This window comes from Pelmatolapia mariae, linkage group LG3_W (assembly GCF_036321145.2).
Source record: "Pelmatolapia mariae isolate MD_Pm_ZW linkage group LG3_W, Pm_UMD_F_2, whole genome shotgun sequence".
Lineage (NCBI taxonomy): Eukaryota > Metazoa > Chordata > Actinopteri > Cichliformes > Cichlidae > Pelmatolapia > Pelmatolapia mariae.
Window position 1 is genome coordinate 85,209,430 of NC_086229.1, and position 22,951 is coordinate 85,232,380.

Sequence of the window (22,951 nt, forward strand, 5' to 3'; positions counted from 1 at the left end):
TCAACCTTAGTAACAGGAGAACACTGTTTATTGTACCATATCAAAACAAAGCGAAATGAACTAAAAACAGTCTCGTAAGCGCAATAATTTTTCCCTGAAAAGCAAACAAATCCACAATTAACCAATTTGAATAATATTTGACAAACACCAGTGCGCCCAGCTGTTATGTGAAACTGTGCTACACACGTGTAAGCCACTTGCATATTTATCTGACCACCGATATAAAGAATGCTCTTGGGGAGTAAAGGAGACAAAGCACTGGGGAAAGAAGAAGGGGGAAAAAAAAAAAAGTATTGTTTTGATGCCTTTATCTCCACATTTCATAATACAAACCGTAGAGGCCATTAGTCATGGGTGATATAGCTTCAAAATATCAATAATTCAAAGAAATTTGTGATAATGATGATATAGAAAAGAAATGGTGCTTACAGACAGCTGCATTTATTAGTGCAAACAAAATAAAGGGCATTTTCCTCCTCTCCCAATGAGCTACTCCCACTCCTGATAGGCTACCAACGAAGTCCAAGTGTCATATTGAGACATCAGTGATATAAATGGGCTGTGCATTTCGGTTCTCTAGCTCACAAAACAAAATCATAAAGCCCAAATGTCTGACAGCGAGCGTAGCATGTCAGCCTCCGATGACAAAGTAAGCCACTCCAGCAGCATGAAAGGGGTTTCACCACACAGGGTAGACGTCCAACAACTCAGTACTTTGGAAAACCTTTTCACCACTAGAAGGGAAAGAAAATAAAAAGTTCAATCTAACCAGCCTATAAAAGGCACACGAGGAGGAGATCTAGCAGCTGGTGATGTGCAACCCAAAAGTAAAAAAATGACTCGACAGAGCATCGCTGCAGAGCTCGCTAATTGCACCCCACATGACAGGAAGAGCAAACATCAAATGTTAGCACAAAAGTAGCCCCTGCAGTGTTTTTCCAAGAAACTTTAAATACAACACTTGAGTTTAACAATAAGTACCTTAACCTTCTAACTCTTTAGCAACTAAACAACAGCCACATATTAAAACTCAATTTGAAATACGTCTTGTAGCTGGTACGTTGTACCTCGGGTCGAGCTTTTTATCCATTAGCTTAAAGCCATACTTTTTTACCGTGTACCTGCATGTGTAATTTGCACCCACCGTTTGCTCTTCCTGTCACATGGAGCGCAATTAGCGAGCTCTCCAGCAATACTCGCTCGAGTCATTTGTTTACATTTGAGTCGCACATCACCAGCTCTAGTATTTCCTCCGCCTTCATAGCCTGGTAGGACTCGGCTGCGTGTTTGTGCTTCAAGTGTTAAACAAGTTAGTTTGTTGCGACACTAGGGTATGTAAACAGCGGATCACTATATCACAGTATTACATTTTTAATCACATAAACTTAGTGGTATGATATTGTACAGCCCTGCTGGCTACCCCGATTGGCGCTGATGAGCCGTGGACATATTTGATTGTGAGCAGCAGTTCTCTCAAGAGACAGCAGAAAGACGAGTAGGCAAACACAGGCACAATACTAAATATAAATAAATTATTTCTCCTTCTCTCCACTACACTTAACAAATTATTTTTCTCATGTCATCATGCAGACAGATTTCAAGCTCCTGTTCTCCTCTCTCCATCACACTTAAAAAACACTGCAACAAATTTTAATTTTCTGCCCTCTTCCACTCATGTGTACAAATAAAATCAATAGTGCTTCATTTCTGCAGAAAGGAAAAAAAAAAAAAAAAAAAAAAAAAAAAAAAATTCCCCCACCCCCACTAAACCAAACAAAACAGATTGAATCAGAGTTTAAAAATGCAACAGCCTCAATCATCATCACACCGCACGAGTACCAGAATTGAATTCCCCAAAACAGCTGCACAAAATGCAGCGTATGACAGCAACTTTGCCTTCTGCCTTCAGATTAAACTGATAAACATACCATGAAACAAATGTCAGGCACTGAGGTTTTGCTGGCATTAAAGTTGCCTACAAAGGCACACCTGTTTGCTTTTCCTCTCACACAACAACAACAACAACAACTGTTAAGCTAATTAGGCGGCTACTTCTGTTGCTCAGATACCCATGGTGAGCTCCCGTGCATAGTAACATCAGGTGTGCATATTATACAGTTAGCTGCAGCTCATCTTGAAACATACAAGACGTGTTTTGTCCTTCACACTCTGAGTTTGACTGCTAAATGCACCAGTGTGTCTCGAGGCAAACTGTGGAATCAAGTGAACCAAATTCATTACAGCAGCTTAAAATGCGAAATCATTGCAGATCATAGGCTTGCATTTTCTCATTTGCTTACGCTCCTTCATAACAGCTACCTCTGCCAAATTCCAATCGTGATATAGAGGTTTGAAAAGAAAGTTGGATATTGCTGCCAAACTGTAACATAAAGACCGTTCGAAGAGTTCACTGGAAGAGGCCCAAAGTGTGGGTGAACCAACTGAGCACAATACAGAGAAAACATTAAGAGTGTATCAGATGTAGTTATATTGAGATATCTGGACAGTAAGAGAGAGAAAAACAAACTTTCCCATAAGAGAACAACACAGACATCAATAAACCTCAACATATGACTACTCATATACCATCATCTCTCTCATATACACGCACACACATATATACACATACATACACACACACAAAAAAAATGAGCTCATTTAACATACAAGCATAAAAAAAAGGATCATTACAATAAAGAGTACTTGGTGAATTATAGCTGCCAAAGAAAACAAGTTAAAAAATGCATCAAAAAGTAATTTATAATACCAAGAGTCTGGTGGCAACATCCCAGCCAAGTCTCACCTAAAAACTGTCATATAGCTGCTCCAAGAGTGGAGTTATTCATTTTCAGTCAATATATCATGAAGCTGAAAGGCTGTAAACAGCTTGATGGCAGGGTGTCAGACCGGGAAGAGGAGTTACTATCCATGATGGTACCAGTGTAGAAAATGAGGTAGAAAATGAGAAAAGTGTAAGTATGTTATCAGCCAGACAGTCCTAAAAGCTTAAATAGGTTTTTTGTTTTGTTTTGTTCAGTATATCTGGTGTTGTGATTTTAAGTTCAGAAATTCAAGCTTGTCTTATTTGTCTAAGAACTGCAATGAAACCGTTAACATTTTGCATTTATTTTGGGCGCTCTCATTTTGTGGTCCTTTATATTCAGAGCACCTCTGAGTTTTCCAATAGGCTCAAACTCACTTTTAGTTTTGTTCAGCTTGAGCCATGATGTCAGGAAGAGCCTATTGTTTTAAAATAAATAAATAAATAAAGCCAGTCAGAAAAATGTAAATGAGTGTTTCTGCAGGAGAACCTGTTGAAACAACCCTATGTGCATGCGTGTTTGACACAGACACTCCCTGCACTGATGTGATGCAGCCATCTCTGGGTGATTCATTTCACCTCACCTCTTCATGTCCACATCTGCACCTTCAAACATCTGGCAGAGACCAGCCGTGGCCCTTCTAAGACAGGTTTCATCTCAAACACCCCCTCATGTTTTTCACATTTTATTTAAGAAAAAAAAAGTTAAGGGAAATTCCTCTTCCAAAAAAAATAATGATATAATAATAAAGTCATATTGATATCAAGATTACAGTTGCTGACCAAAATAATGAGAACTGTTTTTCCCCAATCAAGCAGCGCTGCCGTAAACTACACAGAACCACACTCTTGTTTTACGTGACACTGCTGCTCTTCTGAACGTTTGAAGGAGAGGATATTCAGTATTGGCATCCTTCCTGTTCATTGATGCAGCAAAAACGGATCAGAATTAATCTGTTGTCAAACACAGTAAATCTAACAGATGATTTATGCACAGCCAGTTAGCAACAACCATACCACTTAGTCTATGCTCAATAAGTCAGATCTCTTGGGGCAGTTGCTGCAGCTCTGGAAATGCTAGAGGGTAATAGAATTTGTCAAATGTAATGTGCAGTGTCTGAGACACGTTACTTTATGTCTGTCTACTTATCACAGGACTGTGGAGCATATGTGCAATAAACCACAGCCCATCAGCGCACAGGTGTTGCACGCTTGCAAGCACCGTGAAACTTTTCATGGTCAAACCGGGAATTTATACTCAAATGCAGATATTCAACCTTATTTCCATCATAAAACTCGTGTCCACCAAGCAAAGACAGATGGGCTTCACCGCAGCTTTTTCTTTATTAACTCATTGCAGAAGTAAAAGATATAGGACACTACTGCTGCACATCACATATGAAGAGGTATTAAAAAAAGCCAAGCAGTACATGGATGAATGAGCAAGCAATGATGCACCCAATCAGTGGGCCCATCACTGATTATTAAAATCTCACACTGCTATAGTGAGACACATCACTCAAATCTAATCAGGACTGGCTGGGATATTACATGGGCTGGTAAAAAGAAATGTCAGCTATAGACCTTTCACTGAAACACAAAGACAAAGCATCAGAAGGCAGAAACCCCCCCCCCCCCAAATCCTTTTCCAGGCGTGTATACAAAATCAGCTGTTTGAACAGCAGATAACACATAAGAGCACAGAGGCATGGTTTGACAACATCTGATTTTCTTGTGAGATCTGACTCTAATGGCTGCAGGAAGTTACTCCAGCTCTCAGCAGAAGGGTTTGAGCTCAGTGTTGCCAGGCAACTTTGTTCTCCAGGACATTCTATCAGGAAATGTTGTGACCTGTATCGAGTTCAAAGACTGCGCCGTTTCTCTGAAAGACTCTGATGGAGGCTGCTGATAATGGAAGATGTGTGATATGTACAGATGGCAAAATGATGGGGGGAGAAGAAAAAAAAAAAAAAAGTAACACTATGGAGCCGCCATTAAAACCAGATAAGAGAGAAACAGCAAGTGTGTGAATGAGAATGGGGAAAAAAGATAAATATTTATACAATGCTATGAAGTAGGATTCAAATCCCCAGAGTTTATATTGTGGAATCTGATATTAAACTGTCACATATCCACTAAAATGTTACATCAAATATCCAGAGTAAATACAAGAATTAAATAATGCTGCTTGTTGAAGCAAGAAAGCATAAACGCCCAAATCACAAAACAAAAAAAAAAAAAATCAAAACATGTCAATATGGATGTCTTCATTAGGTTTTGAATCTAGAAATAGTTGAGGCTGTATTGACCAACGAGTCAGATGCTTTCTTCTTGATGTCATACTAAAAAAAAATCAGACTGCATCAAATCTGGTATTGCTGCATAATTTGGCAGAAATCTAAGAGAAAGCAGACATCTGGTACGTACAGAGACTAAAGGAATACAAGCCCATACAAGGACTGTACAAGCAGGTAGTTAAACATGCAATCAAAATGATGGCAGGCTAAACATCCCTTCTCCTTTGAATATGTACCATCACCTCATTTGTTCAAGCCTCCATTAAACCAAGAACTCACTAAAGACTGAACTGACTTTAGCTTTTGTGTCTCTAGCCCTAATAGTGTTTTTATTAATGTATGGATATACACTCAGATACTTCCTTAAGTACACCTATTCAGCTACTCTAAATGCAATTATCCAGTCAGCAAATCAGACTGAAGCAAATTGATTCATTTCAGCATGCAGACATGGTCAAGACTACGTGCTGAAGTTCAGAGCATAAGAATGGGGAAGAAAGGTGATTTAAGTGGCTCTGAGCGTGTCATGTTTGTTGGTGCTACACAGGCTGATCAGAGAATTTGAGAAACTGCTTAACTGCTAGGATTTTCCTGCACAACCATGTCCAGGGAAAAAGAAAACATCCAGTGAGCAGCAGCTCTCTGGGCAAAAATTACTAGTTGAAGCCACAGGTCAGAGGAGAACAGCCAGACTGCTTTGACGTTATAAGGGAACAGTAACACAAATACTTAGTTGTCATAACCAAGTCATGCAGAAGAGCATTTCTGAGCACACAGCACACCTTGAATACTGAAGCAGATGTGCTACAGTAGCATAAACGCAACACTGGATGTCACTTTAAAACTGCTAAGAACAGGACAGAGGCTACAAATCTCAAATACATTTCAAAATTATTGTATCAATTTATAAAATCCCACGTCGCCTCATTCTCAAGTTACAGCATTCAGTTACACCACCATCCCAGGGTCAGAAATTGGATGCATGCTTTTATGTTGGGCACACCATCTCCGTATCCTCTAACGGATTTCTTGAACATGAAAATGAGTTCACTGTACACAAATGCCATTTCAGAGCACACCTTTGGTATGTGGTTAAACGGGAGATTTTCATCATGGATGTGTGTGACAAATCTATGTGATACCATCATGTCAGTGTGGACCATAACCACCTAGTTTAATCTTTGGCACAAAGAATTAAGGCACCTCTAAAGGGCAAAACGGGGTCCAACCCAGAGCTAGAAAGGTGTAAGCAATGAAGTGGCTGGTGAATGTAGTTTTATATACATACACAGCGTAGTTCGAGGACAATACTTTTTAATGTTCTTTTTTATGTATGGTTTTATGATTGCAGCTTTTATGATCTCATTCTTATACACAGAAACAGATTGTGGCACTATGCACAAATTTCCCCTCAGGAAGCGTAAAGTCTACTGAAGTTACAGCCAGTCTAACTGCTAATAATCCCCCTACACTTCATTGCTAGTTTGACTCTAGTTGTTGCTGTAACTAGAGTCAAGCTCTTCTGGTTATAGCAGATCAGCCTGCCCGACTATGCCGTAGTGGAATTTCAGCCCAGTCTTCACTGCAGAGTTCCTTTCTTGAACCCACATCTTGAGCAGGCCACTGACAAATTCTAATTTTAAACTCTCGCTCACAACCGTTAACTTCAGCTTCAACTCAACTTCATTCTCATTCTGAATTTTCTAGTAGAGCAGAATTCAGGTTACCCCCCTCAGGTGTGGCATTTCACCTTCCCCTGAAGCAGCCAAGTATCCCAGCAACGCTGCCACATGTGCACTTAACTTCGGTATAATGTCTCAGTTTGTGGAATTTCAAGACAATTTAACATTCCACTCGGTTGAAAGAACACTGCTGAAAGGTTTGAGCATCATCAAAATGTATCGTGACAGCAGCCTCCTGGGTTAACAGTGTTCTTCACCTCACAGTTCTTACATCGACTGAATTTTTGCCGAGTGTCATTCAGATATTTCAAACCTCAGATTTCAGGACTTGACTAAGAGGTGCCCGACTTTAACATCTTACTATTGGAGAATTTCAGACAGTCAATCACATCCAGGAAGGTTTATTATTGTCTTTAATCATAGACATGTGTCCCTAGAGACATACAAACAGCTTGATAATCCTCCTTTTCTTACATATTTTAAGAATATGCCCTTTGTAATTTTGTCCAAGCCAAAAATTACACCTTTGTGTTTCAATTTTAAAACTTTGTGCTTGCTCTCTATGCCTTTTTTGAAGTTCTGAAATGTCACAACAAATAAAACTATCCAGAAGTTATCTGACGTGTGGCTCATCCATTTTCACATTTGATCAGATGTGCACATTTAAAAAAAAAAAAAAAAAAAAAAAAAAAAAAAGTTGTTTGAAGATTTGACACAGCTGATTAGACACAAACAAAAAGTAAAAACAAATCAAACTGTGTTATACTTTTTCACAGAATCAGATTTGCACATCTGGGTTTGTTTGAGTCGGCAAGAGGATGAATTGGTTTTACTGAGCGCATCTTTATACTACCAACTACGGTTTACAGAGTGTTCGGCATTTTTGGCCAGATATCAGGAGGAGTAGGAATAAGGAGGACAGACATAATAACAATGTAATGTCTCATACAAAATGCTATTAAATTCAGTGAGTTCCTCATTAAAATGAAAAGACATTAATCAAAATGAAAACTGAAACCAAGATGTCTACCTTTCCAGGACAGAACAGAAAGTATAATCAAGTATGGGTATGTAGAAATAATGTGAGTATTCCAGTGTGGGTTATAAGATCTTGCATCACCTTATTTTCACGCACATGCATGCACAGGCTGTGACACATGCACACACCCATTAATAATTCTGAAGTAAGCACCAGAGTGCATCCTCAGCATTGCTAAGGGGGTGTTTCAATACCCGAGGTGAGAGCAGGGCTCAGCTCTGAAGTGGAAGCCTCACTGTGGAGACTGACTTAAAGTGAAATGCAGTCACAACACAAAGCAGAAAAATGCAAGAACAGTGGTGGGGGAGGGGGGAGCAAGTGTGGAAGGAAGAAAATGAAAGATGATGCAGAGAGAAAGTGAGACCCCTGGTGATAATCTACAAAGGCTGCAGGTCTGTGAGACTTTCTATTCACCTTTGTTCTACTTTGCAAAAAACTAAGCTGGATGAGCACTCAAGCTCTGTATGCAATAAACAGAAGTAGTAAAATCCAAACATTTATACGACTACTGTTACAACTTTAATTTGTAAAGGACGTAAAATAATCTTTTTAAAAAGAGCCTGTTGCCTCTTACCTGGCCCGAACCCAGAGAGGAAGAAGGGGAGGGGGGACACAGACCAGTCACACTAAAGGCCAATTTCAAGTTACCAATTAACCTAGCAGTCATATTTGGACCGTGGTTGCAAGTTCGAGTAGAGAACAGAAGTCATGCCAGCACAGGAAGAACGTGCAATATCCACCATAAAGGCCACAGCTGGCCAGCAGATTCAAGGCTTCCCTGCTGTGAGATATCAGTGCCAACCACTGTCCCACAAAAAGCATAACATGTTCATCTTGTCAGACTGCAAGTTAACCAATTACATTTTTAAAAATCAGCATCAGCAATATGCCTCATCTCTTTATTACAAGCATAAGGAGATCAGCAACAATGGCAGGCACCAACCAAAGCCATCATAATACAGCAATTCTGGATACACTGCAGATAAGTCATCTATGACCAAGACCATTACCTTAAAAAACTGTAGATCAGCGGTCCCCAACCACAGACAGATACCGGTCTGTGAGTCATTTGGTACCAGGCTGCGAGAGTTGAGGCTCAGGTGTGAAATTTATGGTTTTGGGGTTTTTTTGTGTTTTATTTATTTATTTATTTATTTTTTTAATCGTTTTTATCGTTAACTCAGTTTCCCTGGGTCTTTTCCCATGTGTTATGAATAAATCTTTTTTGGTACCGGTACTGGTTTTATTTTATTGTATTTATCCGCGACCCCTTAAAGGCCAGTCCTTGAAAATATTGTCGGACATACACCGGTCTGTGGCACAAAAAAGGTTGGGGACCACTGGTATAGATTATATTCTTCAACTGTAACGATGCATCAAATAATTAGATTACTGACTTTTTTCCTACCCTGATGTCCACTCAGTCGCCAGTCTCCTCCTAATCATTTTCTAAGTGCCACCGCGGGGAGACAAAGTATTGACTCTGGAGAGGTAAACTGGCAGGAGCACCCTGCATGTTTGACTAAAAATATTTGGCGCCAGTGCATCACTAACATATTGAAAGAGAAAGCAATGTAATATATTTTATTGATGCTGTCACACCCTTATTTATTTTTTTTAAACCAGTTGCTTGTATTTTACAGTTATTTCCATTTCTGCACTGAAGACACTATGTTTCGTCGTATTCAAGTCAGCTGGGAACAAAAAATAAAAACTGGTATGTGCATGAGCATGCATGCATGCTGTACTCTTGTTGGCACCTGTCATCCTCACACCAGAGCGACATCACTGTCATTTCACTCTGTAATATGCAGTCAAGAGCTCGCCGCTGCTGCTCTTAAACACACAAGGAGACATGGTTTGTCACTTTAGGCAGACGAGCTGGGTGATGTTGATATGATTACTGGAGGAAAAAACCTCACTGCTAGAGCAAGGTCACATCACCAGTCTCGAAGTCTCTGTCTTACATAACGATCAGTAACAAAGATCATTCTTCAGCAAATCACCATCCCTGTCTCCAACCTCCTCCCTCATCGCTCCTATCCATTCCTCAACTGGACCATTACCCGAAAAGGCCATTTCTTGAAATCTCTCCTGAGAGATGATGCTCGACTTAAGTGGCGCTGTCATAGATGAGCCAACTTTTCAATGATTTTAAAAAAAGGCTAAATATAAGGAGAGATGCACTTCAATTGCTCAAACACTCATATCCACAATTGCATCCTCAGTCTACACTGCTGACATCCATTTCCACCCATTTTCAAATTACAATTTCATTTTCACAGTTAGGCAAAGCGCCAACATTCCCTTCTAAAAGTCACAGGTAGTCGGCACATTAAAATTCTTGGGCAGAATCCCGTTGTTTTGCAGACCAATTATAGACAGGAAAGTGAATTGTATGGGGAATTTGCTCAGGCTTCTTAAAAACAACCCGATGGTTGACAGTACTCGCCAGGAAAGCCTTTTCAGTTTCAGTGAGCCATTTCTTCCCCAGGCTGCCAACTTTTCATAACAAGTGTTCTAAACTTAACGCTGCACATTCGACACACTGAAACCTGCTTTCACAGTCTGCGGAGGAAACGCCGCGTCCAAATGTAGAAGCTGTCTTCACATCAGGACACAACTGCATGAATATTTTGATTTTAGCAGTTACTCGTGTTTATGCTTAGTGATTACAAAAATGTTTGCAAAACGCCCCCTCCCCCCTTTCCATTTATTCAGGCACAATTCTCCCAATGTTATGAGGAGCAGTTAAACTGAGCATTGTTGGGTGGGTGGGGCTGTATGACTAAAAGGTAAAGCAGCCTTACCTGTCTGGCAAGGTTGACAGCATCCGCGTGAAGACGATCTCTGAGATGAGGGTCCAGCTGGAACGCCGGTGCAATCTCCACAACCTTCAAATCAATAGGACTATCAATATTACCAACATCAGGAAGAAAATGAACATATAAAATGATGACTGCAGTGTGTACTGGCTATAGTATGCATCTTTAGATTGGACCCCTGTAAGCCTGGCTTTCACGACAATCTGAAACCTCCTGGGATAAATGAAGGCTCAAAACACACAGACAAAACAGGAGGATAGCACTTTTGTTTTCCCAGCATCTATTAATAACTTTCCCCACAGAAATGTAGGACAGTGAATCATCTGGAGAAACTGCAGAAAACCTGATTGACAAAAAGCAAACCCTGTTACCAAGGGAGCGTGACAGAAACCCAATCTAAAGCAGGGGTTAAACCCTCAGGTGAGCAGTCACCAGACAAAGACAATAGGACTGGAGGTGGGGTCTGGGGACTGGATGTATCCACTGCCTGTAGTAGTCCTCGATTATTAGTAGATTAGCAGCCCTTGAGGCACAGAGACACGGGTGCTAATAATTCATTCTGACACTTCTGGAGGAATCTGGATTCAACTAAATCACAACACTCAGTTCTGATTCATTTAGCCCAACACAGAGGGTAAAAATTTGCCTCTTAATTCTCTTAGACATTAGTGGTGCATTGGATAAGCCTGAAAGCAAATGGCTTTATTAATGAACCACTGAAAGACACGTGCAATTTAAAACCCTACCAAGGTTGTATGACTGAGTAAATAGCCATGGTTACACTATTTGAGGGGTATCTACAACTAGTAACCACATTTTAAAAATATTAATTTAAAAAAAATTAGAAATCTGGAACACGATAACTGCAGATCATCATCCATTATGTTGACCTGCTTTGTAAGCCGTTTGGTTGTGGATAGGTAGCGTGTAGCAGGCTTATTTTCATGGTAAACAGCGTTGATGAGAGTAAAGCTGTGGGTGATGAATCAGAACAATGAGCTTAAAGATGCTTAAATGCTCCAGAGAGCTGCTGGGTACTGCAGAGTTGGCAGATAATTGTCTATTGGTTCATTACTAGAAGTGGCTGTTTACCCGTAACACAGAAATGTAATCTATTGTTTATAAGGAATGGTGCTTCTTGAATTTTCTATAGTGCTTACAACAGTGCTCCTAAAGCCCCAGATTTCACTGTGTTTCACTATAAGACAAACTAATAAACCTACCTTACCCATTTAGTCAATACTATAATTAGTTTTTTTATTTTCCACGCTTGATAGAGTTTGTCATTTAAGCGTTAGTGAAACAGTGAGCAGATTATCTTGGTTATGCACAGCCTTGTGTTTAGTGTGGCTGCTGGGTGGCTGGGGATCACTACGCTGGAGCCTGATCCATTTCTTTTCACTGCGTCAAACAAGTCGACCCATCGGGGCAGTTCAGTTCAAAGCAACGTGACCCATCACAAATTTTAAAATAAGTAAAACCCCTATAACTCAATAAAATCTCTATCAAATCTTAATGCCATAAAGAAGCCTCTCTCCAAGTAAGAGTAGCACTTCTGCGACATAAAGAAACTAAAAATATCCCAGCTGCGCTCTGCCATCCCAAATCTACTTCAACAAGCGACTATTCTTGTTTCTGAGATTGAAAGAGATCTTAGATTAAGGGCAAAGGCAGATTAAGGCTGCCAGAATCAAAGACCAGCAGCTCTAGCATGAACAGAGCCACTAATATGATTATCATCTGTAATTTGATTAAAGGGGAAAGGAAGAAAGTGATGAAAACACATGATTAAAACTGCTCTGAGGTGACAATATGTAATGAAATATTACACATGTTAATCAGCTTCCTCTGATGAAAGCACTGTTACATTGAGTGATTAGATGGCAATTTCTATTTCTATTCCCCCTTTCATCTGATATTCAGTCATTTTTGTTAATTTGATAATCAGGTGATGCCGTAATACCTCATTTCTCTCCAGTAAAAGTCCGATGAATGCCCGCCTGATTAATATGAATGAATTTGAACGTTCTCAAAGAAACTGCTTTTGTTGATCCAAGTTGATTTGTCGGAGGATTATGCAGTTACTGCCAAGACTCCCATTCACACAGGATTAACAGCGGCTAATTTTTATTGGAGTAAGATCCTCTTACCCCCTGCAGCTTAGAGCTTTCTATGACACTCAGGGCCACCTGTGCTATATTAACCATTATAAAGGATTATTAACGTCACACAGAGTACGCCACTAAATTAGCCCATTTCCTCAAATAAAAGAAGAACTAAACACTACAGTCTATTGTAAATTTTCTCAGCAATGCACGCACATCCAATCCATGCTTATGACTTATTTCATGCCCACCCACCATTATCAGGCACTTCATATTAATCTACTTAATGAAGCAACGCCGCAAATAAAATCTTAAATGAAAACAAAGACGAAAACGAGGGCATCACCTTTTGGTGTCTCCGCTGAATGGAGCAGTCTCTCTCGTAGAGGTGGATGACATTACCATATTTATCGCCTGAGGAAAGACAAAGATGTAAGTGAGGAAATAACAGAGGAAGCAATTTAAAAATAGATAAGCAGCAGTATGAGGACAAAGAGCAGTGTAAAGAGTGTGGCTGCGTTCAACGACAGGACATTTTCTTGATGCTACGTGAGGCAAACCCAATTTTGGAGCTTTAGAGACGGTCCCCAACCCACGGGCCACGTCGTTTGGTACCGGCCCACGAGAGTAAAATTTATGGTTTTCAGGGTTTTTATCATCAACCCTGTTTCCCTGGGTCTTTTTCCATGTTGTAGTTGTGCGTCTTATTTTGAAAACATATTTACGCGTTACCATAGCGACCAGAGAGCATTAAGGGGCAGCGAGGAGGATGTTACTCTCAATGTTGTTGGCGCATTTCAGGAGGATACCGCTAATAAAGTTACAATTACAGTGAATTCGCATTTATCATTATATTTACACAATACCACTATTTTGTTGTATTTATCCACGACACCTTAAAGGACGGTACGTGAAAATATTGTCGGACATTAAACCGGTCCGTGGCGCAAAAAATGTTGGGGACCGCTGCTTTAGAGTGACCACAAACAGCTTTTTGTTACAATTACAGCATCAGATTTGATCGATTGCTACTGCACATAAGCGCTTTTAAACAACTGAATATGACATGAAATGATGAGAAAGACATTTTATGTCAATGTGACAAAACAAGGCAGGCTTCTTTTAGTGGCATTATTACTTAACAGGACTAAAAGATAAGACTGATAGTTGAGAAGCTAAATAAATGAAATTCCACAGATTTTACTTAAATGGTTTAATGTGCAAGAATTCATTAAAAGACAATGCAGTCAAGACAGAGCCCTTTTTTTTCCCCACTTGTTTATTCCCCAAATACTTTCTAGATTGGTCCTTTTCTCTTCGATAACAGTGACATTTTTTAATTTGCCTTCTTCAAATTTCTCCTTTTGTTCAAATGATTCAAAATCAAAAGCTATTCAGTGGCTCACGGTTTTGAACCATTTTGTTGTTACAGCTATTCATCTGTAACAATTTTACTGAAAATTACTGCAGTTAATGGACCATCAAAACCCTTTCAGATCAACTTTTTCAAATAATCATTTAAACTGTTAGTCATCACAATCAACTTGCAGAATAGAATACGAGCAAACATGCGAACCGCCTTTTGTTGAGTTAAAACAATCCAATAACTACAAACTATCACAGTTTAACCGCACTAGTTAATGTTGTATACCACCGAAATAGTTCTTACAATCTAACAGAAGCAAGGATTGATGGAAGCTGGGCAGAAAATGCAAAATAAATACATCTCCTGGTTAGATATTTGGAAAAGAATAAGAAGAAATGAAACTGGATGGCAAAGGGAGGAGACAAGAAAAAAGGAGAGAATATTAAAGGGAGACCCAGAGAGGAAAGTGGAGACTGAAGGACTGCCAGAATTCAGAGGGCTGGCGAAGACATGGCTGTTAGCAGGTAATTCAGAAAATTCACAAAATCCTTTGCAAGCCCTAAAGAGAGCAATTAATCACAGTGAACATGCACACGCACGCACACGCGATTAGCTATGGTAAATTCTGAATGCCACCTTGTGTATGTGTGGCCATGCAAACATGCAGACACCTCTGTGCAGTACAGGCACTTCCTGTAAGTGTTGGTGTTGGATTTCAGTACTGTAATAGAGTGCTTGCAGAGTTACATGCACTAAAATGAGAAGATGTAATGGCTGGAGAATAAATCATCTTCCCTCTCCTTGTTCATCTGCTTCACCTCCTCCCTTAGCACTCTTAGATTTCAAGGACTACAATGCAGTTTGCTTTCTTAATGAAACTCAGATAAACATAAACCAGATAAATTGTTAAAAGGCAAACGTAAATGAAGTCAGAGTGCACTTACCAAGGATCTGTACTTCGATGTGCCTCGGCTTTTCAATAAATTTCTCAACAAACAAGGCTCCGTTCCCAAAAGCCGTCAGAGCTTCAGAGTAGGCCCGCTGGTAATTCTCCTCAAGTTCCTGACAAACAAGAGAAATCCATACATGTCCGAGTTAGTTCAACCGTTCAAGAGACACAGTCCCAGCAAACTAATGCTTTTCAAATGTATGGAGTGGTATTATTCGTGTTATTTAGACAACTGCTCTTCCCCTTTTGCACATAATATTTTATTTGTCCCGACAGAAATGTTTACATTCCCCTAGAGAGTAAGACGGGACACAATATCTCTGGAAGATCACAGTCCACCATGTTCAAGGTCACGACTCCATCTGTGTTTGTCAGTCTGCAAAACTCTGCCAGCCAATTCAGTCTCCTCTATGGGGGAAAGACACGAATCACAACCACGCGCCCTTCCCCTGAAGGAAACTCGAGTCCATCCTCAGCTGTCATCTCATAGCCTTGACAAAAAAAATGTTTTTGGAGCCACAACTACAACATTCAAGGGAACTGCAGACGTCATCAGCGCTGCTAAAAGCAGTGTGTCAAAGAAAAGGGCAGAGATGGCACAAAAGGAAGCCACAACTTTCAAAGAACAGGAAATTATACAACTCTAATATATAAATAAGTCTTTAAATATCTGATCAGACTCACAGGCTACCAATAAGGGGACAAACAATTTAGCACCAAGCATTCACCAACTGGCTTTGTCACCACTTAATCAGGTGATCATGGACTGAAGCTAGTGCTACGAGCACAGGAAGAACTTTGCAGGAATGATGACTGGATGAGATATAGATGTACTAGCAAACTTAACGCATCTGAGAAACAGGAAAAACCTGCTAGTTACTTTCAGGGACTCCCAAGTCTGACTGAACGCAACACTTTGGGGGGAAAAAAGGGTTCAAAGGTGCTCAATCACATTGTCATTTACGAGCCTGCAGGTGCAAGAGGACTTTTGAAAGACTGGGAAACTTATGAAGATCGCATTTGTACTCCTTCCACATCTTCTCAGTGCATCGTCAGCTCTGGCCACTGGAGCTTTGATGCTTGCCATTCCCCCGTTCTCTTTCACTTCTTTTGGAAAGCGTATCACATCAATCTTATGGGGGGTGGAAATAATAAAATCTAGCAGACTAGCTTATCTTAGCCTTGCTTATCAGTAAACACACACATCTCATCCTACAATATGTTGAGAATATTAGCTCCGGTCTGTTAATTCAGCATACAAATGACCTACGAGCTGGCCTTAATGGAATAAAAAGTCAACCTACGCATTGTTGCTCGGCGGTCCCAACAGTACAGAGAAACCTCTTTACAATTTCCTCACATCGTATCTGCTGGAGCTGCTGAGGCCCTTGTGACTCAACTGAATAACTAGAAATGTCAACAACTAATTAATTAGACTGGGGTACAACTCAGAAAAGGTCATACTTTGCAATGGGTTGCCGACTTGCAAGGCTCAATGACTACAGTACGACGCAACACTGCCACTACTCATGTAGATCAGTAACTAAAGAATAGTGCCAGTGAATAAAGCGGGGCTTACATTTAAACTGACACCGGTCAGTGTAACTCGTGTTTCTCGATCCAGGCTTTGGTAAATGTCTCAGGCAGCACATCCGCCCAACAATATGATATATGGTACGATACAAATTAGGAGAGAGTGATCTGGTTAATCTGAGGGCCAAGTAAACACGTTAAACCGTTTATGGTGCTCATTCTTGAGAAATGTTTGCAGTTTAAAGGATAACATTACACTGCTCAAAGAGTCATCAGGGAATATTATTATAATCAAGGGGCAGCAATGACGCTCCCTCCACTGTCCTGATATTGCTAACGCTAGAAACAAAGCAACCTCGAGGCATGCACTAAAATAGGGGTGATAACTTGACACTTCCTGGTGTTTAAAAGGCATAAAAGCCCCTTTGAGGGACACATTTTGAAATAAATATACAATTGTAAAGGGTAAAATAAAATCACATCTTTGGCTTCTTTTTAACCCTCTATAATTTCTAATATTATGTAATAAAACAGAAATAAAAACAAAACAATTACCCTCATATTGAACAGTGTCGAGATAAACTGTACCGTCTCCGCTTGGCCAAGTCGCCAATAGCAATCAACTGAGGTTATGAGGTTAAAGTACAGCTATCCTGATTTTTTTCACAAGCATTTCCCAAAACCCCAAACATCAGCCGAGCATCGACGCTGAAAAGCTTAATGAATGTATTTTAAGGGACTCTTGAGGTTAACGGTCTGTAACCAGCACCGTTATAGAAAGACGCTCACCGTACTCAATATAGATGAAATAAAACAGCAGAAGCACCATTTACGCAGGCCATCACCGCACTTCTTAAATTATTAATGACCACTTTGTGGGTCATTGTGTGTCATGTCGGGCTCAGACTGCTGGAGCTTGGGATAATTCGGGTATTCAAAGAAGAAATCTGATCCCAGACCTCGGTCAGTGACGACAATGGCTTGGATTCAGAGTCTTGGTTATGTGACAGTTTTACATTGCTAAACAAAAGACGACACGTTTGATATTTAGAGTTTAAATCTGGGTGATTATGACAACACTTTTGCACAACAGAGTGCAAAACAAGCCTACAGAGCGATGAGTAAAAGGGGACATACTTAAAAACAGGTTTATGCATGTCTTTATTTTCTATCAATTTTAAATGTTTTGAATTGCTGTGTTTTAGTAGTGATGCAAATAGATTAATACTGAAATCCCACCAGCTTGGTGACAATTAAGCCCCGATGCTTGATATAGCAGCCTGGGTTTGTCTAGAAAGTCTACACTGTCCAGTCACATGAAGGCAAAAATGCCCCGGGTAAAAAAAATTAAAATTCCACTCAGCCTATGAGAAACCACACAACATTATCGCCACAGGCTTGAGGAGGGAAAAAGCCGCCAGCATCACTAAATGAGCAAATTTTGCTGGCTAACTGGCTAGGTCGCACAGGCATGTGTGGCTGCGCTGAGCGGAGGTTCCCCCTCCACTGCCAAGGGGTTTTCTGAATGTGGCAAAAATAGTGTTTATCTGCAGTTCATTTACTGAAACTGCTCAACAAACTACATTTTTAAGGCAGTTTTGAAACATACTTGCACTCACTAAAGTTGGGATAATAAACAGAAATATTGCAAAGTCCAGTTGTTCCTGATTGCGTCATTGTTTTGCTGGTTTTTGCACACATTACTGACAGATACAGTCTTGCTGAAAAACAAACGATCTGTGTCGGCCATTTTTTTTGCACCAATCTCACATTTTATATCCAGATAACACTTTTGAGCCAAGAGATGAATCTAAAATTCCACCCTAACCCAGAGTCACAAATTCCAACTCCTGTAATATGGGCCCACAATAAGATTATGCTACCTATTTTGATAATCTTCTGCCATTTATATACTCTGTTTATATTTCAGTTAGTAGTATCAAGGACATGTTGAGACATTTTACTGTTATGGACCAAAAAAAAAATAAAAAAAATCATTTAAAAAAAAAAAATCAAAAAGGTAAAATGCATGAAATCAGTTAACTGTCCATTTTTTATTTTAAACAGTGAGACAATACTTTAACGGTGCCTGCTTGACAGCCTCCAATTATACTCACTTGAAAGAAAAGAGAAAGCCTGAGCCAAACAGAAATCACTCAGACTCCTTCACTAAGTGACCGAGGCACTTTCGGGGCACAGATTCCAATACATCCAGAGTGATTGGTGCCCAGAGAGCTAAATGCCCAGTTTGAGATTTGCAAGCAATTTCAACTCAATTCAAAATAAACGGAATTAATAAAAACGAACACAAATGTGTCATGAGGCTGGTCAGTCAAGACGCAGTTTAAACGGCTTCCTCTGACACCATACAAGCGCTCACCTCATATTCTCTGACCACCCTCATGCCGCGACCACCTCCACCATAGGCTGCTTTGAAGATAATGGGGAAGCCGTATGTCTGGGCAAACGCCTGCGCCTCCTGCAGACTTGAGATGGGAGCATCTGTTCCTGGGACCACAGGTACTCCTACACAGGGTTGGGTTTGTGACAAATATTACTTCAAAAAGGATGTCAAATGTTACAGAGGAGGGAAAAAAGGAAAAAAAACACAAAACTGTAGCACCATAATTATGACAGTTACTGATATAATCAAAGAAGATTGGCAGCCATTAAACACAGCAGTGCAATCTAAGACTCACTTGGTCTTGAAATACTAAATTATTTAGTGGCTCAAAATGACAAAAGCATCCCATTAATAGAAATATAGCTTGTTAGATTTCCTACAGTTGCATAAAAGAAAAAGAGCATGCTCTTAAAATATTCATCACCTCAGTGAATACAAATTTAATACACGCATTAAAGCGACAGCAAATGCAAAGCCAGAGTGAAAGGTAGATGGAGGTGTGAGTCATCTTGCAGAGTGATTTAAATTTAAGCCACACTATTACTAATAGTGTCACAAGCTTTACATGCACACTACCAGTCAGCTACGCTTCCATTTTATCATAGTAAGTATACAACTACTACCATCACATAATGCGAATCTATTATACACGTTTCCAATTCCATATTTTCCCTTTACTCGAACAGCCTTGCATGACTCAAGGTTCAAAACAATCATATTTTGCAGGGCCTTGGTGCTTCAGTTCATCCTCTGATACAAGCAGTTTCAATTCTCCCTTTGAGCCAACTTTCTTCTGATTTGCTGGCCCTTGCAGAATGAAGGCTTGAATGGCAGGGTTGTGAGGCTGCTGTGCTCACCTGAGATGACCAAATTAAGCACATTTGCCATTTTTAAAAGCCTGAGATATTGGCTCATAGAAATTTCCTGTACATGCACTGACTTCATTATTTCAGACACCTATATCTATCTAGAAAAAGCACAACAGGTCCACTATAATGAGCAAGCCTCAAACTTCATGCAACTGAGCATCATAACAGCAGTTTGGGATGGTCGTATCATACCTGCACTGATAGCCAAGGAACGAGCCTCCACCTTGTCACCCATCTTGCGCACCGTTTCTGGAGATGGTCCAACAAACATCACCCCGGCATCCGAACAGGCCTGGGCAAAGTCTGCCCGCTCAGACAGGAATCCATAGCCAGGATGGATGGCATCCACACCGTTGTCCTAAGTAGTGAGAGAGACAGATGGATAAAGACTTTTTTTAAATTCACCCATCCCAGAGAAAGTAAATATAGCTCAGCTAAGCTGCATGAGTTGTGTTAAACAGAGAGCCACTGCGGGCCCCAGTTAGCACTTGGCTGTCTATTAGTGAGAGAAACAAAGAGGTGTCACACACTAACCTCGATGCTTTAACACATGCAATCTCATGGCAGTGCAAAGAATTTGTGTTACTTAAAAATGGTTCTGAGTTCATTTTATTCTCATTTTATCTTAGTTACCATTGCCTTAATCATCATCATCTGCTCAATGGACACCAGTAGGAGACTCAGTGAACAGACAGGCGTAGATAATTTGAGGGTCAGCGGGAAGGTATCGAGTACGTGTACACACACACACACACACACACACACACACACACACACACACACTACAAAGGGTAGCAGACAGATACAGTAGCTGCCGAGGCTGACAGAGCCATCACTGGATCAGTATGTGCCATCTGCTCTCGGATACAAGGCGGACTATAATTATGGGCTGTCCCGTTGTTAAGGGAGCTGTTACTGGCAGGCCAAAAGAGGCACTGAGCCACACAGAAACATAGCAAGTGCCATGCATGGACACAAGCAGGTAAAAGAAAAGAAAGAAAAAACCCCCCCACAAATGTAGCAAGACGTGGACAGCAGATGAAGATTAACACAGAGGTTAATAGGATACAGTAGGTGCACATGTGTGGGCTCACATTCACGTCCAACACAAGTGAAACTGTTTTAATTGTCATGTTAGACGATTTTAAGAAAGCTGCTAATAAGATGATTCTTTTCTAAGTGAAGACACATTGTGAACAAGAGGTAAACATACTCTAAATATGAAAGGGTGAAAACAGGAGAACACACTTAATGCTGGCACGGGCTGGCTGAGCTCTCAGACAGCCAGACGGATTTTAGAGAAACGAGTTGGATGCCAAAGGCTCCCCAACTTGGCTGGCTGACCACATGCCCATGCAGAAAATTATAAACCACGAGAGATTGATCAGAAAAATGATAATGAACAACTGACAGCATATCCTGGAGGGGTGGAAGGAGCATGGGAAAGAAGAGTCGCAACAAAGAGCAGATATGATCTACACAGAGATAAGTGGCACAGGGAAGAGGAGGAGAGGAAGGGAGATGGGAAATGAAAGTGAAAAGGAAGTAAGGAAAGGAGAAAAAAGATGGGGAAAAGGAAGAAATAAGAAACTATGGCCACTAGACACGGATACGGACCACGAAGGAAAACATCAACAGGGCAGGGGTGTGCGAGTAGAGCATAGAAATACAATATTCCCTTTTCTTGTGCAAGTAACACAGTGAACAGAAAAGAGTCATATTCCAATCCATGTCCGGTCTCCAGCTAGAAGCTTTGCTCCACTACTGACAGCAAAAGACGAGACTTGCATAGCATGGATTTTCATTTCAGTCAAAGGCAAAAATGTAAAAAAAAATTCAATTACAGTCAATACAAAAATTAAGAACTAGCCAGCAGCGCTTTATCAAATTCTTCATTTAGGGGACCGTTAAGATGCGTATGGGCACTGCACATGACAGCGCTGTAAGGAAATGGAGTATGCTGGTCTTAAATCAGGGACAAACGATTGAACTGCTTTCATTTTGGTCAGAACATCAATCTGAAAATAATCTCAGCATCATTGTTTTATCTGAATTACCTCATTTTGTTTATTTAACTCCACCGAGAGCCAAAATAATAAGTGGAAAAAAAAAATCTGATTATCATATAGCTGTACGTCCCAGTGGCTTTATTGGGTCTTTGTTAGCTCTTCCAAGTTTCTCTTGAGACATGTGAACCACCATACAGGTGAAGTGGAAGAGTTACTTTTGTGAAGGTGAAAATTCGTTACCTTGGCAACTTTGATGATGTCTGGAATGTGCAGGTATGCTGCAACAGGTGGCAGGCCTTTCCCAATCAGGTAAGCCTCATCCGCCTTCTGCCTGTGAAGACGAGAACACGCAAAGACAGACAAAGAACAGGTAGAAAAGTATCCGTGTTATATTTGAAGCTCACAAAGAGCCAGATTAGTTTGTGTGCATGTAAACTAAGCTGTGCGATTACCTGAATGTTTGTAATGTCAATACAATTATATTTATGTCCCCACTTAACATCAACCGCAAAACAAAAAACCCACCCAAAGCGCTGGAGCGGAGAAAAATGCTCCCAAGACTCCTTTTTAATTGCTATTACCTCTAATCAGCTGTTAGCATTCTGTAATCAATATCCAGCAGTGGCAGGCGAGACATTTAGCAACACATATGCCCGTGAAGCCATCTTTATTTAAAACACTACGGTTCGCTCTAATGTAGCGCACACTAATACCTGTGCATTTGTCCAGTGTCCTGCTCTGAATACACGGCCACGGTTCGAATCCCCAGCTCGGTGCAGGCTCTGAACACACGGATGGCGATCTCACCTGAAAGACGAGAGGAACACATGTGATGACTCAATGCTGAAGGCGGTTTGGTTTAGCTTTGCCACATCTCATTCTCCCAGCTCCATCTGTTCCCTTCCTTTCTCTGTGTTTTCTTTTAATATTATTCCCTTTATTATGCAAATGTTTCTTTATTTTTTAGGAGACTGTGTGTAGAGGGAGGCTGTAGTTCTTTCATCATCTAGGTTTTATAAGCACAGACTTTATAGCATTTTATCAACATCCTG

The 22,951-nt window shown here is 40.4% G+C and overlaps 1 protein-coding gene across 1 annotated transcript in view; it reads right to left on the reverse strand.

The window, feature by feature from the left end:
* The window catches only part of pcxb (pyruvate carboxylase b), a 293,413-nt gene that overhangs the window by 255,486 nt on the left and 14,976 nt on the right, over positions 1-22,951 (reverse strand). The window contains exons 3-9 of the mRNA XM_063470144.1: positions 22,613-22,706; positions 22,140-22,230; positions 20,083-20,248; positions 18,998-19,143; positions 15,080-15,197; positions 13,116-13,183; positions 10,650-10,733 (exon numbers count right to left, since the gene is read on the reverse strand). Coding sequence (XP_063326214.1) covers positions 10,650-10,733; positions 13,116-13,183; positions 15,080-15,197; positions 18,998-19,143; positions 20,083-20,248; positions 22,140-22,230; positions 22,613-22,706 — 767 coding nt within the window. The remainder of the gene's footprint in view (positions 1-10,649; positions 10,734-13,115; positions 13,184-15,079; positions 15,198-18,997; positions 19,144-20,082; positions 20,249-22,139; positions 22,231-22,612; positions 22,707-22,951) is intronic.